Source organism: Trichomonas vaginalis, chromosome I, assembly GCF_026262505.1.
Source record: "Trichomonas vaginalis G3 chromosome I, whole genome shotgun sequence".
In the NCBI taxonomy this organism is placed as follows: domain Eukaryota; phylum Parabasalia; order Trichomonadida; family Trichomonadidae; genus Trichomonas; species Trichomonas vaginalis.
Genome location: NC_067203.1, coordinates 20802125 through 20819175, shown reverse-complemented (window position 1 = coordinate 20819175; position 17051 = coordinate 20802125). Strand labels below are relative to the sequence as shown.

At 34.0% G+C, this 17051-nt stretch overlaps 11 protein-coding genes and 2 pseudogenes across 13 annotated transcripts, besides 2 other annotated features; 10 read left to right on the top strand and 3 right to left on the bottom strand.

The window, feature by feature from the left end:
- Positions 1–17051: part of a mobile genetic element that runs on past both edges of the window.
- On the top strand, positions 967–3942 carry TVAGG3_1022050 (annotated as a pseudogene). Its single transcript has one exon. A coding segment is annotated over exon 1 (2976 nt).
- Positions 3983–5067, top strand: TVAGG3_1022040 (annotated as a pseudogene). The gene has a single exon. A coding segment is annotated over exon 1 (1085 nt).
- Positions 5303–5939, top strand: TVAGG3_1022030 (organellar and viral DNA polymerase type B; the record flags this gene model as incomplete). Its single annotated transcript, XM_051254855.1, has 1 exon — positions 5303–5939. A coding segment is annotated over one exon (637 nt), but the record flags the coding sequence as incomplete, so codon positions are not given.
- TVAGG3_1022020 (uncharacterized protein) lies at positions 7474–7896 on the top strand (the record flags this gene model as incomplete). The annotated part of the gene is made up of 1 exon (XM_051254854.1): positions 7474–7896. The coding sequence occupies one exon, from the start codon at positions 7474–7476 to the stop codon at positions 7894–7896; it is 423 nt and encodes a 140-aa protein (XP_051080428.1).
- On the bottom strand, positions 8364–8837 carry TVAGG3_1022010 (uncharacterized protein; the record flags this gene model as incomplete). The annotated part of the gene is made up of 1 exon (XM_051254853.1): positions 8364–8837. One exon carries the CDS (start codon positions 8835–8837, stop codon positions 8364–8366), a length of 474 nt encoding a protein of 157 aa, XP_051080427.1.
- TVAGG3_1022000 (organellar and viral DNA polymerase type B) lies at positions 8927–9394 on the top strand (the record flags this gene model as incomplete). The annotated part of the gene is made up of 1 exon (XM_051254852.1): positions 8927–9394. A coding segment is annotated over one exon (468 nt), but the record flags the coding sequence as incomplete, so codon positions are not given.
- Positions 10082–10582, top strand: TVAGG3_1021990 (organellar and viral DNA polymerase type B; the record flags this gene model as incomplete). Its single annotated transcript, XM_051254851.1, has 1 exon — positions 10082–10582. A coding segment is annotated over one exon (501 nt), but the record flags the coding sequence as incomplete, so codon positions are not given.
- Positions 12772–13629, bottom strand: TVAGG3_1021980 (uncharacterized protein; the record flags this gene model as incomplete). Its single annotated transcript, XM_001315142.1, has 1 exon — positions 12772–13629. The coding sequence occupies one exon, from the start codon at positions 13627–13629 to the stop codon at positions 12772–12774; it is 858 nt and encodes a 285-aa protein (XP_001315177.1).
- On the bottom strand, positions 13654–13917 carry TVAGG3_1021970 (uncharacterized protein; the record flags this gene model as incomplete). Its single annotated transcript, XM_001315143.1, has 1 exon — positions 13654–13917. One exon carries the CDS (start codon positions 13915–13917, stop codon positions 13654–13656), a length of 264 nt encoding a protein of 87 aa, XP_001315178.1.
- On the top strand, positions 13963–14397 carry TVAGG3_1021960 (uncharacterized protein; the record flags this gene model as incomplete). The annotated part of the gene is made up of 1 exon (XM_001315144.1): positions 13963–14397. The coding sequence occupies one exon, from the start codon at positions 13963–13965 to the stop codon at positions 14395–14397; it is 435 nt and encodes a 144-aa protein (XP_001315179.1).
- TVAGG3_1021950 (uncharacterized protein) lies at positions 14425–15198 on the top strand (the record flags this gene model as incomplete). Its single annotated transcript, XM_051254850.1, has 1 exon — positions 14425–15198. A coding segment is annotated over one exon (774 nt), but the record flags the coding sequence as incomplete, so codon positions are not given.
- On the top strand, positions 15577–15999 carry TVAGG3_1021940 (uncharacterized protein; the record flags this gene model as incomplete). Its single annotated transcript, XM_051254849.1, has 1 exon — positions 15577–15999. One exon carries the CDS (start codon positions 15577–15579, stop codon positions 15997–15999), a length of 423 nt encoding a protein of 140 aa, XP_051080423.1.
- Positions 16030–16470, top strand: TVAGG3_1021930 (uncharacterized protein; the record flags this gene model as incomplete). The annotated part of the gene is made up of 1 exon (XM_001289265.2): positions 16030–16470. The coding sequence occupies one exon, from the start codon at positions 16030–16032 to the stop codon at positions 16468–16470; it is 441 nt and encodes a 146-aa protein (XP_001289266.2).
- Positions 16737–17051: part of a terminal%2Cinverted (terminal inverted repeat of Maverick-2 transposon ID:TVAGG3_1021920) that runs on past the window's edge.

Genomic DNA, 17051 nt, shown 5'->3' with positions numbered 1-17051 from the left:
AAAACTTCTTCAACAGTATCGAACTCATCTTCATAATGCAAACCTAATCTTATTGACTTGGTGCAGTTTTCACTAACACAATATTTTTCTGTTCTCTTGACTGACATAACTAACTCATTTGTTTCATCAAACAGCAACAACCAAAGTTCATGACCTAATACATAACATTCATACTTTATATTTTAGCTCTGAGTTCTCTTGTAAGCTGTTGCATTTAATATTTTCTAAAAGTCAACTTCAACAGTCATTCGCACTGGTGCCTTCAGTTCTACAGGCTCTCCTTGAAAGTCAACAAGTCTGAATTGCATGTCTTTCAAATTATGAGGACTAATGCGAACCCATTTACCTAAATGAGTTGCTATGACAGGAACGTTTGGAATGAACATTGAATTACTCATAACAGAAGGATTTATATTCTACTGAACCTTTACTATTAACTCCTGAAATGCCTGTGACATTAGCTATTTTAGACTCAATGTATAAACAATTACCATAACATACGTATGGAACAGATTTCATCTCAATCGTTTTGTCAACACTTTTCAAAGGAAATGTCATATGGTATGCACCCAAAAGAAGTTGTACTCTATGACTCATTCTTGGTATCTTAAACTCCTTCGCATAACTGAACTTCAAAACTCCTGCAATAAGTTTAACATTCATTAAGTTTTCTTCGTTATCCTTGTTTATTGTAGTATTTATGAGAGCATTTAACACTCCAGCTAATGTTTCCATCTTATATTCTACATTATTGTGAAATCTTATTTCGTGCTTCTTTCCATCTATTTCAATCTCCATGAAATCTGTTTCATCTGTTATAAACGAATGAAGCGATAGTATTGAAGTCAACCATTCTGAATGCAAGCGCCTCATTCTGTAGACCTAAGTTTGTTTGTAGCTTTACTGTCCCGTATTCGTTTGGGTCTGTACTTTGCAAATAGAACAACATTTTATTCTCATTAAAATATGAGTATAGCTGCATATGCGTATGAAGCTGACAGAGCTAAACGTTTATATTTTGGTCAATACTCTCTCACACTTACTGACAAATATATTGTTATCACTGATGGAAATACTGAGAAATACATAACATGGAAGGACTATGAAAAGTTTGACCCTATTTTAACTCCATGTACTATGCCGTTTATAAAGGACGGTGAAATTATTGAAAAAGATAATACAACCGTATATAGGTCTGTTTATGAAGCATTAGAATATATGTTGAATCATAACCCAAAAAGATTTGACCCAAGCACTACACCATGTGCAATGCCTTTTATTAAGGACGGTGAAATCGTAAGAGTTCCGGATTCAACGGTTTACACAGCTGTTCAAAACAGTTTACAAAACATTTTAGCGAATATCTTTAATTCAGAAACTACAGAAATAAAATTACCGTATATAACAGATGCTAAAGAAATTAAATCAAAAACGACAACATTATTTACGTCACTTAATGATTTAATGACTTATATCATTAATATTCCTGCACCAACTACAGCATTTGATCCAAACTCGACGGTTTGCAGTGTACCTTTCATAAATGACAGTTCATTAATTGCTTTAAGGGATTCAACAGTAAATGAATCATTAAAGGCGTCATTAATGAAAATCATTGATTTTAACTCATTCACGAATACATATAATTCATTCATTAATGTTTCATATGCTTCTAAAGAAGGTGAGCCAAAAACTATCGATAAAGCGGTGTATGAAATAAAAGCATCAACGACGAAATTGAATTCGTTAACTTTTGACGGTGATAGTTTCGTTAATGACATAACATCGGGGAAAACAATTTTAACGAAAGAATACTTAAAATCTCATGTTAGTGAGTTCGTTGAAATTGAAAAAGAAGGTGGAATTAAGTTCGATCCACTGAATTTCATTTTCAGCTTAGCGAATGCGGGTGTTAGTTTCGCTGAATGGACAACTATACAGAGTGAAATAAATGCAATATGGACGTTTTTGGGGTCAAAAGCGGGAATGGGTGAGCTTGTAAATGCTGCAAGAACATTAGGTGAAACAGGAAATTTTGTAGATGGTTTTAAAAGACTTGTTTCAAATGTTTTAACAAACACAAAGAAATTATTTAGATATACCGTACATAACGGACGGATTTTCGAACAGATAGCAACAAACCCTCCGGTTATGGCTGCGTTGATGATGGTTAGAGATATAAAACCACGTAACGACGGGAACGAAGAACATGAACAACAGGATACTGGTCGGGTTATTCGAGACATTAAAAACGTGTATCCTGAAGTTATTGATTTATTTAGAGGAGTTAATGATTCAATTTCAAAACATTCTATAACCCTCGATGAAGAGAATAAATTAACAGATTATATATTCGTCATTATTGCAGAATTAATGAAGAGAATAAATGAAAAAGGAATTGGTGATATCATTAATGTCAGCGATGTAATGATGAAAAGAAATTTTGACTCATTATTTACAAAACCGAAAACAGAATATAGTCTTTATGACGTAATTACCGAATTAATGAAAAAGATTAATGATAATAAGAGTTCTGGCGGAAGAGTTGAATTAGAAGTGAATGATGTTAATGAGAAATTAGCCGAAAAAGCAGACAAAAATGAGCTTTTAGCTCTGAGTGATAAAGTCAAGAACCACGTTCATTATATAACTTCAGACGAACAGATTATAACGGACTACCATGGATATTTAACACAGGATGAACAAATAAGCACTGAAGATGTTAATGAAAGAAGATATAAATACATTCGTGCTAAAGGTTATGACATAAGCTGTACTGTACAGTATGACACAGGTAAAGCACAAGAAGCATTTAGTTATAACGATGAAATTTATGCCTCTACTTTCAATGTTAACGGTGTATTAGTTGAACCAAGATTTACTTTGAGAGTTAAGTCAAAAATAACGTTTGAAGATGCTATTAAAAGTAAAGCTGACAAAGTTGAACTTGAAGCAATGAACAAAGTTTTGAAATCTCATAAACACAACATCTCCGATATAAATGAACTTCAAGCTACATTAAATAGTAAAGCTGACAAGAACCATACACATGAATCCTTCACTACTGTTAGAGCAGACGACATAATATTGAACTATACCCTTGGTTCAAGTGCACCTTTAGAGAATCCAAGTACAAGCGTAAAAGATACACTAAACTCCTTAAATAACAAATGCACTAATATCGAAGGTCATGTCAGAAACTTTGAAACACATGAACTACCAGCAATGTTAGACAGTAAAGCAGATAAAGAACATACACATAACTTCTTCTCAACTGTTGCTATAGAAAGTATTGAAGGAACGGTTGACGGAACTGATGGGGATGCATTATATTATAAACCTCCTAACTTTCCACAAGGTTTAACATCGAATGAAAACATAACAACGAAGAAAAAAAATTAGCTGTAAAAATGTTTATGTCATGGGTGAAAATAATGTTAAATTCACTGCTCAAGATTTATATGATAAGAAAGCAGACAAAACAGAGCTTCAAACATTAAAGACTGAAATACTTCAAACATTATATCCTATAGGTCTATTTATACGTCAATGAACTCAACAAATCCAGAAACAGTTTGGGTTTTGGTGTGGGCAGATTGTAGACAAATTCTTATATGTGCTAACTCTTCAAAGCAAACAGGAGGTTCGAAGAAAATTAAAGAAGCAAACCTTCCACCGCACACTCATACAGGAACTACAAACACAACAGGTAGTCATTCACATTCAATAACAAAAAGAGGTTATACAAATCTTGCAGCAGGTTCGGATAGACAGGGAATGCATAGATATGATATTTCAAGTGACCCAGTAGATTCAAGCGCAGGTATTTTCTGTGGAACCACAGGAAATCATTCACACACTTTCACAACAAATCCAACAGGCTCGGGTGAAGATTATATGCCACCATTTATGACTGTATTCGCATGGTATAGAGTTCATTGAACGCGCTTGAGCCTTGAATAAAATCTTTAACTTTACATAAATGAGCTTGAAAGAAGTATTCGAACAACATCCATGGAGGTCATTTAAGAAGTTCAATGAAGCTGCAAAGAGTTGGGGATTTACTAACAGAGCTGAAGTGAAAAGGTTCTTTGACAAAAATGTTGTACATCAAACAAAAATAAACCCTTACGACTACTTTTTACCAATTTACTCCAACACTCCTGACGCATACCAATTTGACACTCTCATTCAAAGCAGAAAAGGAGGACATAAACCATTCCTCATCTTCATTAATGTTAACACTCGTAAAGCATATGCATATCCAATGAAAAATAAAGGAACTCGTGAAGTGTTAAGAGTTTTACAAAAGTTTGTAGCAGAACATAGCCCAAGTACTTTAACATCAGACCAAGATTCAGCATACCTCAGCAATGAAATCACAGATTTTCTCATTAAGCATAACATAACTCACTACACTACTGAAGACCATAACCATAACATACTCGGCATCATAAACCGCTTCATAAGAACGCTCAGAGATTTAAACAAGAGCGAGACTTTACTGAAGAAACAATGAAACATTTTCTCGAAGTATATAATTCCTCAACACATTCTACAACAGGACATACACCAAATTCAATGACACAACAACAAGAAGAAAAGTATATACAAAAGAAACGAAGCCAAACACAAAATATCAGAAATTCAACACAATTTACCCTCATTCCTGGTACAAAAGTTCGTGTAGTTCTTGACGACAAGCCGTTGACAAAGAAACGTTTAAGGTTAAGTAGAAACTATTATATCGTAGACTCTACGCAAGGTAATGGATATCTTATAAAAGCTGCTGACGACTCTATTGCGTTTTACCCTCGACATAAATTAGTTGAAAGTAGTAATGGCAAACTTGCTGAAACCATTGACGAAGCAAAGCGAGGAGTGGTTATTGAAATACTTGGCTACAACATAAACGATGACACTTATAAAGTAAGATATGAAGGAGGCGTTGAAGATGTTATACCATCTAAGAACTTGAGAGAGTCAAAGACAACACATCTGGGACCATTAGAGCGGGAGTACTGGAAAGACAAAAATAAGCCAGAAAGAATAAGAAAATTCTTCTAAACTTTTTCATTAGATGTAAATCAGACATGAATGAGAACAGTCATGATATCATTAATGGTACCATTTATTTTTGTCATAAATTTACACCAAAAATATATTTTAGGTGAAGAGGTGAGATCTCACCCGTTTTTTCACCTCTTTTTTCACCCTCACGAAATTTCATGAATTTCCTTAAGATAGAAAAAATAAAGTTAGTTTTATTTTTATTTATTTTTTTTATTTTGTATGTAAAGATATGATTTCAACAATCGGCACAACAGCAATTCAAGCCACAACTACAGCACCAAACTCGCTAGTCATGAATCCTACGTCAATGTTGGTAGAGATGAAAAACTTCATTCCTTCTTCATATACTTTCGAAACAAAAATCCAGAAGATAAAGCAAGAACTGTTAACAAGTAATTTAGACTGTACCGCACAGGATGAAGAAAATGAAGAATATCTTTATGACATGCAGGACCTCATCGACCATTTACCTAAACTACCTGAAATTCAGCAACAAAAACTAACCATTCCCGAATTTGACGAAATTGAAGTCAAAGCAACTGACTCAGTAGAAATAAAGAAGTTCATACGAAAGGTAAACTATGAGTTTCTAGGATATCATTGCAACCATAAAGTTATGGACAAAGATTGCGACATGGTTTATAAAAATATTTCTGACCTTTCCAAATCCGAAGAATTTAAGACATACGACAACTTTGTTTCATTAATTGCAGAATGTGTATGGCAGATAAGAGATAAAGATAGAAGAGGTAAAGTATGGAATGAACAGATAAAACCAGCAGCTTTTGAGTTAAAGAAAACCATTGACGCCTTAGTTGTTCTAGCTGGTTTTATTTCAATGTATAACGCAAAAATGATGCCGCAATGTTCAAAATGTAAAGCAGCAATAAGAAAATATAACTACTCAGTCAAAGAGATAGAAAGAATGCGAAACGACTATGCAGACTTAAAGAAAGAAGCAGAAAAGCCAGCAGAAGATAAAATGGATATGTTGACATTTCTTAATAAAAACTATCCAACAGCAGAAGATTTCCTTCTGTCTGACGTCAAGAAGAAATATAAAGAGACTTTCGGCATGATTAAAACATTCGATGTACTAAAAGAAGAAATAGAAGCTACGAAATTGTTTAGGATTTCAAATATACATCGTACAATTCATGTAAAACGCTTGTGAAAAAACAGGTGAGAAAACAGGTGAGAAAACGGGTGAGATCTCACCTCTTCACCTAAACATTATTTTTGCTGAAAAATGACCAAATTTCATGAATTTTCATAAAAGATAAAAATAAAGTTAGTTTTATTTTTATTTATTTTTTTATCTTGTATGTAAAGACAGTAATGTCAAACATTGAGTTTGAAACAGTAAGAAAGATTGACAATGACACCAAAGTGGTTAGAATTGGTGATTTAAACGTAAGATACTGTAAGAAATACAACAAATATTCTTTGTCAGACATTATAACACCTTCTGGAAAGAAAACAAAGGACTGGGTTAGAATTGCTTCTACTCAGAAAATTTTGACAAGAAATCCTGAGCTCATGATATCGGTAAGATTCTATGGAACTACAGCATATCTCATTGACAAAAGTCTTATACCAATAATTCTTCTGTGGATTGACCCTGTTGTTGGATATAACTTCATAACTTATGGTTCATTCGACTCAGAACGTTGCAGTGAAGGCTTACTTTACATCGTTCAGAAACCGAAGGACTTCAATACAAAGAGATATAAGATAGGAAGAACATATAATATAACTCAAAGATATGACAGTACAGTCAATAGAGTCAAGGTTGTGTTCGTTAATGATATGAGAGCCGCAGAAACAGAACTACTCGAAAAGTTTGAGAAAATGTATGGTGCTCCCATAAAAGGTAAAGAAACGTTTGAAGTAGATGAGATAGATAAAGCTATAAAATTATTTGACGAAGTTGCTGAAAAATACATGTAAAGCGTTTATTTTTGTCTTTTGTGAAAGTCAGAAAATAACGCTAATTTTTTCCTAACAAAAATTTTTATCTTGTATGTAAAGACAGTAATGTCAACATCAGAGAACACAACAACTGCTATCGTTCATGAAGCCATAAATGAAGAATACGAGTACATACAGTATAACAAACAGTTACGTCTCATTCGTTCAGTCAAAGACGATATGTACCAAATGCAAAGTATAATGAATGCTCTTCGTTCTACAAAGCAAGCATATCATTGGTTTGAAAACCAACAGACAAAAGAACTTTTAGAAGAATTTCCTCATATGATTGCTTTGCAGAATGAAGAGATTCCGTATGAAAATCGCAAGAATTTGGCTCCTTGTTTGAAAGGTTATTATGTTCATAGACTTTTAGTAAACGCTGTAGCAATGTGGGCTTCACCTCGTTATGCTTGTTATATTTTCATGATGTTAGATGAACTATATAAAGCAAAAGATGAAGTCATTGAATCCAAAGACAAAAGCATACAGAAAAGAATACCGCGTTCAGTACCAAAAGGAAAGGAAAAGAGTTATAGGTATATGATATATACTGAAGAATTGGAGAAAGAAGAAGATAAAGATATGGTTATGTTGCATTTAGTCAGAAGAAACAACAAGAGCTTTTATGACTTAGCTAAAATATATAAATCTGACAGAAACTGGTTCTATCGTGAAAACTTACCGATTTCAATGACACCGAATGAGCAAATAAAGGAAATTGTCAAAAATACTCTTCCTCAAACACACTATGACATCAAAGGTTGCACAATACTTACATTCAAAGAAGACTTAACATTACTGAAGGAAAAAATAACAGAATATTTCGATAACTTCAAAGAGGAAGAATGAAGTCACGACAACATTAATGATGAAGTCACGACAACATTAATGATGAAGTCACGACAACATTAACGAAGAGAGAATGAGGTGAAAAAAGAGGTGAAAAAACGGGTGAGATCTCACCTCTTCACCTAAAATATATTTTTGTGCTATATTTACACTCATTTACGAAGAAGTCATGAATCCTACGTCAATTATGTTCGACACTGATAACATTAACGATAACATTAACGATAACATTAACGATAACATAAATGCTCCATGTCAATTATGTTCGACACTGATAACATTAACGATAACATTAACGATAACATAAACGATAACATTAACGATAACATAAACGATAACATTCATTTTTGCATTAATCTCTCCATGTTGTCAAAATGTCATGTTGTCATCATTTTTCAGAGAAGTTAATTAACCTGGTGACATGGTGACGTAGTGACACCATCAGTTATTCAAAAATATATTTTTGCTTAAATAGCTTCAGGGTCTATTTCTTCAACCATTTCACTTCCTTCGTCAATGTCAATAGAAGCTTCTTCAACCTTTGGTAAGAATTTCTGTATAACATCTTTGTTCGTTATTGTCTTCAGAGATGAAGGATAATATTTCACATTTGTTTCACCCTTCTTATATTCTTTCTGTTCGGAAAGATTTAAAGCAATACTGAAGAAGTCAATGTTAGAGTTCTTTATAACAGTATAGTGTGTATCTTTGACATTCACGAAGAAACTCTTTTGTTTCAAAACTACTGCTAACTCTTGTGAAGTATAACGTTTGCGGTCAATGACGATAGCTAATGGTCTGACATACTGACCAAACTTAGATTCTTTCACAAACTTCTTGTTAAAGATAACATTAACATTTGAAGCATTATTGAACTCATTCTTGATGGCAGTAGCGAGAGCATTGTATGAAAAGAACTTGCAATCTTGCATGTGTTTCATTAAAATAAAAATATTAAATTATTTTGAAAAATAACTTAAAAAATCTAATCTAATTTTTTCAAAAAATATTTTTTTATTTCCTACTAAAGATGTATCGGAAGTTGTCTAAGTTAGAACACTCGGAAATAAAACAACTTCTTACAGAAGCTAACATAGAAGTAGCAAAACATTACGCAACAAACAAAAAAGCACTCGCTGACATCCTCAATGACTATAATGGTGCAATAAGTTATGATAGAATTCATGAGTTCATAAAGCCGCAACGCGGCGAGGACGAAGTCCATGCAAGAGCATTTCCTTTAAATGACATTGCTATTGACTTATATCATAGACGTTCAGTACCTCATGAAGTAAGAAGAGAAATGTTTGACATAACAAATGCAAACGTTGGTGAAACAAGAAGAAGAGACGACACACTGAAACAACAGAGAAGAGAGATGTTTAAAAGTGCTATAGAACAAGTTCGCAAAGCTAACGATGTCATTCGTTCCATTGACGACAAACCAAAAGAAGGTGAGAGATGGTTAAAGAAAGATGAAGAGAATAGGAAGAGAAATGTGAAGTCAGGCAATAGACTCATTGACTTTAACATCGAAGCTTTAGATGAACCAAACAGAGACTACTTACACAAACATTTCGGTAAGGTTTTCATGAGACTCTTAGAGAAGATTAAAATAAACTCCCAACAAAGATGGATGGTATGTTATAAACTTGGTGGAAAGTATGAATGTTCTACGTTAAACCTCAATAATATTGGAACATTACTACATCAGCTCTTGAAGGAGAACTTTATATCAGAGATAGAAGCAAATGCTGCAGGTATTGTTGAAATGCACTATGACTTCTTCTTGACAAACATAAAGAATCTTACTGAAATAAAGATGTATGATTTAACAGAATATGAAGGCTTAACGATGTCAGATGTAAAGAAAGGCAAACCAAAAAAGAGACCATATAGAGATGAAAGCACACTGACAAATGACCAGAAAGCCATTTTGGAAGCTCTTAAGCAAACAGGAAACCCAGCACTTATAGAAAGCTTTTGGAAAGATAATGGTGAAAAGAAGTTTTATAAGAAGAGAAGCGGTCAGTTCTGGAAGTATCTTTGCACATTACCTATAAATCTTGAGCGCTACCAAATCTTCAATGAACTGAACAAAAGAACTGCAACACTTATGACAGAAGACAATTGTTTCGTTTATGCTTGCATTCAGGCTGGAGTAAATGAAGAAACTATTGACCACATGAGAGAAGTCATTCGTGTTAGAGACTTTCCTCAAAGTAAAGTACAAGAAATTTCTGACGCAACAGGTATAGCATTTAATGTTACCATTGGTTATTTCAATGACTCAAGACATAATGAAATAAAGAGATACATACCAAAAGAATGTGAAACTGTTAGAACTATTGACTTACTTCTTGTTGAAGACCACTACATGCTAAATGAAAGATTACCAATGACAACATATTTCGTCAGAAATTACAAAGAAATTCTCAAAGCTTGTGGTGGAATGAACATTGAGAAACAAATGAAGATTTATACAAAGAGAGAAGATAAATATGTAGTTCGTTATGATAGAACAACACCGTTATGGGATGTTATGAAAACATTGTGGGAGTGCAAATATTTCGAACCTATTTCTTATGGAGAACTTTTCACATATACGACTGACTTATATAAACAGAACCTTGCACCATTTAAAGATTTGACATATGCTCCAAAGTATTGTGTACAACTGAAGAAGAAAGCCGAGTCAAAAGAAGTAAATAAAAATAAGTGCAAGTTCATTCCTGAGCACGTTTTCTTTGCTGACTTTGAGTGCAGTACCGATGGCTTTCATAAAGCTTTTAACATATGTTATGACAGTGAAGATGGTTCAGTGAGTGAAAGCATTTGGGGTCAGAACTGTGCAACAGAATTTTTGGAACGACTTCCTGACAAGAGTTTAATATATTTCCATAACCTCAGTTATGACATAAACTTCATCTTAAGACACATGACAGAAGTGAAAGGAACTCCCATCATTAAAGGTTCACGAACAATGCAAATAACTGGCTTATATAAAGGAAGGGCAATTATTATAAAAGACTCTTACAGTGTTATAAATAAGAAGCTTAAACTATTTCCTGCTATGTTTAACTTACAAACAGGACCGAAAGAAGTATTTCCATACAACTACTACAGCAGTGTTTTGTTAGCAAATGACAACAGAACTGGTGTCATTTCTGAAGCATGTAAGTTTATCCGGGATGCAGATACTTCATGAAAAAACATAGATTCCATCAAAGGTTGCAGAATAGATGAGAACCACTTCGACTTAGAAAAGTATAGCACATTTTATTGCAAACAAGATGTAAGAATTTTAAGAGAAGGTTTTGTTAAGTTCCGCAATGACATATTGAAAGAATTTGATTTAAACGTTTATGACTACGTTAGTATTTGTTCAATTGCTAACAAATTATTTGAGAACAGAGTGTACTTCCGAATGGAAATTTATATGACCTCTCAAATAAACCAAGAGAATTTATTTCACGCTGTATTCAAGGTGGAAGATGTATGCTGTCAGATAACATGAAACAAAAGAGTAAAGAGAAACTCATTGCTGATTTCGACGCTGTTTCATTATATCCATCAGCTATAGCAAGACTTTATACTTTAGAAGGTATTCCAAAGGTTATGAAGAAAGAAATGTTAAGCACAGAGTATCTCATGAGACATTTATTCAATGACGACCAAAAGGAACCCATTGGTGAAAAGTTTATGTCCGGCTTCTTTGTTCTCATTAAGATAACAGAGATTGGAATACATAGACACTTTCCTTTAATAGTTTGTGACCCTGAACTAAATCCAGAACTTAACGTTCCCAGAAGTTCAAACACTTGCTGTTTAATGTATGTTGACCATATAACATTACAAGACCTCATAAAATATCAAGGTGTCAAATGTGAGTGTTACAAGGATACTATTACGATGGAAACAGAGATATTAGAATAAGAGATGAAGTAAAGAAAGTTGTTTGAGTTAAGGTTAAAGTATAAGAAAGAAGGAAATCCTTTGCAAGAAAATATAAAGCTCATTCTCAACAGTATTTATGGCAAAACTATTCTATCTCCTATTGAGTCAAAAATAACCATAGTAAATGACAAAGATGCTATAAGATATGCCATCAGAAAACTACAACCATATAGTGAAGTTCGAAGGTTTGGATGGTTCAGATAAAACTATTTTCAAGCTAACGAAAAGCATTTGCAGACACTTTAACTTCTGTCCACTTGGTGTTAATATCTTATCTATGTCGAAGAGAATAATGTGTGAAGTATTCTGTACTGCTGAAGATATGGGTCTTCAAATCTTCTACCAGGACTGTGATAGCATGCATATTTTCAATGAAGACATACCAAAGCTTGCAGCAGAGTTTAAGAAGAGATACGGTCGCGAACTTATAGGAAAGAACCTTGGTCAATTTCATTCTGACTTCGCAGAAATAACACCTGGAAAACAAAGTTTAGCATACAAGTCAATATTTTGTGGAAAGAAGACCTACATAGACTTACTCACGAATGATTTAAATGAAGTTGCATTTCATGCACGTTGCAAAGGTGTCAAACAAGACGTCCTTGCTTTAACAGCTAATGAAATGTTTCCTGAAGCTATACAATGCTATACAATGAAGATAAAGAAACATTCACATACCTGTTGGAAACATATGACAAAGACTCTGAGTTCAGTTTAATGAAACTTTACAAAGCACTTCATGATGGTCAAGAGATTGGATTTGACTTATGTAAGTCATGTCAACCTTGCTTTGAAGAGAAGTTTAACTTCTCAATAACGACTAAAAACAAGCTTTATTCGTAAGTTGAAGTTCTGAGGTCATTTATTTTTGTCAGCAATGAGGTCATTCGTGATAAAAATAAGCCGCTAGCGTAGATTTTACAATACTGCGATGGTAGAGTTTAAGAGTTGTGCTTCAATGTAGAGACAGTCCTTATGGTCTGGAGGTAGCAAAACAGGTGCTTTATGGTCATGAGTGGAGAACATGTCTATCCAAAACTCACGATTGAAGCCAGTTAATTTATAGTATTTAGGGTTAGGAAGTGGTGAAGTTCTTGTATGACCAATGAACTCATTTTCAACTCCCTTACTTAAGTTTGAATATAATATAGCTTGCTTTCTATCCCAAATACCTGGAAATCTAATTTCGGAAAATTCATTTTTCCTCGGAAGCATTGCATCATAATTGAAAACATTTTTGAAATCATCACTTGGTTCAGAGATTTGAAATCTTATACGTAATGGATTTTTTTTCTTTTTAGCGACTTCATTGAATGGTGAGAATACAATGAATTGACAGTAATGAGTTCCATCTTCATTTTCATTAAATTCATAATGAAAGTCTATAAGTTGTGGCTGACTACCTTCTTCTTTCAGTTGTGCAAGAAACTCACGTAAAGGCTGTAAAGTTTGTACTTCAATGTTGAACTTTTTCTCGAACATCTCATTAAATGAAATCATACATTGTTGCAATATTGTATCGTCTTTAAAGTATTTGTATATGTGAATGTTTTGGGCGCTTAAAGACTGTTCGTCATTTTCTATCTCGACTTGAAGTATAAAGTCAACCTTTCTGAAAGCACGTGTTATATACATAGATGTTATGCCAATGTACTTCTCTTCATTTATGTTCACAATCCAGTCTGTTGGAAACTTAAACGTTACTCTGTTCCCCTTTATTTTGACGTCAGGGTTTTCACTACTGAACGCAACAGATAAAGGTATTTGTCTATACATTTAATTCGGATAAAAATAAACCATTTACTCTTTCTTTGCTTCAGCTTCTTCTCTAGCTTTAGCTTTTGCTTCTTCTCTAGCTTTCTTCGCCAGCAAACGTGGGTTCTTTTGTCTTCCAGCAGCTAATGCAGCAAGTTGTTTTTCACTAAGTTTTCTCTTTGGTCTCTCTGGCTTTTGTTCTTGTTTTTGTTCCTTCAGTTCGGATAAAATTTGCTCACGAATTTCTTTCTTCAATGCTTCAACATCTATGACCCCTTGGGTCTTGTCCGTAGGGCTTGTCTGAGTCATTTGACTGCAGATAAAAAACAAAATTAAAACTTTAACCGATGTAAAATGAGCTTGTCAAAATCAGAGCGAGAGTCTATTATATTAAATGACGCAAGAGGAATACAACATCCTTTCTATTACGTAAGTCAGAGTAAAGATGGTAAAATATACGTAAGAAAAAGAAAGGTTCCATTAGCGAATGCAGAAAGCGACAACATTAAGGTGTATGATAAGGGTGAAGTCCACGAAGCCCATATAAAACCTTCTGTTCAAACTGAAAAGTCAATAGAACCAGAAGAAAAGAAGCCAGATGTACTTTCAATAACGAACCAAGAGCTTATTGCAAAGTTCGTGAATTTCATTGAAAAACAAACCGAGTCAAAGAACCCTGACCCACCAGTGAAAGAAGTTGAGACAAAAGAGAATGCACAGTTCATTGAAAATGTCAAGAAACAACTTCCACCACGAATGCCAAGAAGAAGAGTGAGAATAATGAAGTAAATAGATATTTTTATCTGAAGTAAATACATGCAGAACGAACAGTTAAACGAATTTACTCCAGCAGAGCATATTCATCAGATTCGCTCATATTTCGATATCATAGACAATGCAGTTCAAATTGGTGACACTAATAGAAAATATTCTGACGCAAAGATTCCATCACAACCTGGAACTGCTAAAGATAACACATGGGTAACATTCCATCTCTCACCTCCTGGTGAAAATATGTTGGACCTTTACAATACATTCATTACGTATAAAATGGAAGGTCAATTTATTGTAGATAAAGAAATTGGTTCAGGTTCCAATAAAACAAACCCACCAGGATTTTGGATTGGTTTCGATGACGCTTTCTATGCAGTTGCTGGATATCAAATCCTTGCAAATGGTCGTATCGTATATTCTCAAGACAACGCAAGAGAAGAAGCATATATAACTTCAAACTCACAAACTACCGAACAAATAAAGAAAGTAGATGTTTTCTCAAAGACTCGACATGAAGATGTATGGAGTCATTCGGGAACATGTAGAACAGGACAAATTGTTAGTGGTCCAATTACAGCAGGAAAATCATTTGATTTTAAGCTTCGTTTAAGAATTCCTGTTAGAAGATTCCTTCCATTAGAAGCTATTCGATTTATTCCAGCTTTTGCAGGAAACATTCAGCTTAAAGTAAAGTTCAGTAGCGACGCCTTACAATGCACATCTATATCTGTAAATGATATCATTGCTTTCAATCCAACTCTTAAAGTTGCATTTGCTTCAGATTCAAATCCACCGACAAATAAATTTGTTCCATGGAATGAACCATTCACTATGATAACGAAGGCAATAGAAGCTAGTGGAACAGTTACTATTACAACTGTAACCCAGCAACTATTTCGAACAAAGATGGATTTTAATGAATGTTTCATTCATCCAAAGTCATTCTCTTTAGACCCTAACATTTATACAGAACTTGTAGAACATTATACAAACGAGGCTTTATGTTTTCCTGTTAAAGTTATGGATTGGATTCCTATGGACGGTTCATTCTCAAAGAATACAGATAGTTCAAGTGCAACATTTACAGCAGCTTATACGCCTATTAATGTTAAAAGTATTTGGGCACTATTTAGAAAGAAAGACAACTATTATGTTAATTTTGAGAACCCTAAGTTTAAATATCTTCAGCTTTCCATGGGAGCTTATGGAAATATGCCTGCAGAACCCGAAAAATCATATGGACCTGTATTTTATGAAATGGTTGCGAACGCTTGCAATACAAACAATGATATGATAGGATTTAATGAAGATGTTATGAGGTCATTGGTGGATGATGGTAGTGTGGAACATAAATGGGATAGCTATGACAACACACATTTCTTATGTGGTTTTCCAACAGAAGTGGACTTTTGCTTCCAGCAAGGTCAAACATCTACTGCTCCAATAACATACAAATTGTCTGTTAAAGGACCTATTGAACTAGCAACTGAAAACGTACCAAAGCCACTTATTGGATTTATGAGGGATTGTTGCTTTGCCATTCAGGTGCGTGCTAATGGAATCCCAATAATAAGATTAGATGACTATAACTTAGCTACGGACGACAGTGAGGAATAAAGGATGAACGTTTATTTTTAAAGCTTATAAATGAGTTCTTCATCAAGCTCTCGTGAACCTTCACCATCTATGAAACAAACTTTACCAAACGATTATGGAGCACCTATTGAATATTTCTTACGAGCTGCACAATGGCAAAGAGCAGTCTCACCAAGGTTAGGTGTTCCACCAGCTCCTGTCAAAAATAGCATTTGGTCAAGTCCTTATATAAAATATGGTCTCCCACTAGGTTTGCTAGCTACAGCAGGAGCAGTTATGATGTTGAAAAGAAATAAAGCAAATGTTGTAAATAATACTGAAGTAGCTGAAGTTAAACAAACTCCAACACCTTCACAAGCAAAACCTTCAATGACTCCTGAACCTATGGAAGTACAAACTCCTGTTCAAAAGTCAACTCCTAAACCGACTCCAACATTTAAACCAGAACCTACTCCTCAAATAAATCGTAAAACTCCTGCGTTTCCTTACTGAAAAATAACGTTATTTTTATTTAATATTAAAATTTTTATTTGATTGAAATGACGACTAAAGTCACTGAAGCAATGAAACAAAAGTTTTTGGTAGAATACATTAAATCAGGAACTATTCCAGAAGGTTTTTACATTCATACTATGAAGGATGGTAGAGTTCAGTTTAGAAAGATAAAGCAACCATTAGATAAAGAAGGAATTTTGAGAAAGATTAAACTTCATGAGGACAACATTGCTGAACTTAAGAAGAAGTTAGAAGAGTTGGAGAAAGGAAGAGAGTTATAAAGCAATGAATTCAACAGGGTGAAAAAAGAGGTGAGATCTCACCACTTCACCTAAATTTATTTTTGTGCTATGTTTTCATACGTGTGAGGGTGGTGATATCATTAATTTTTATATAAATGTGGGAACAAAAATAAAGCATATCTACTCAACAGGGATGAGACCCTTACTGACTATGTATTCGTTTAATGCTTGATGAAAACAATGGTACATATTATCGTATGGGTATACACGGCGTCTGTTTCCATCGTCGTCGTATATGTAGAGCTCAAATCCAGTCCAACCTTCTTTTGTACAATA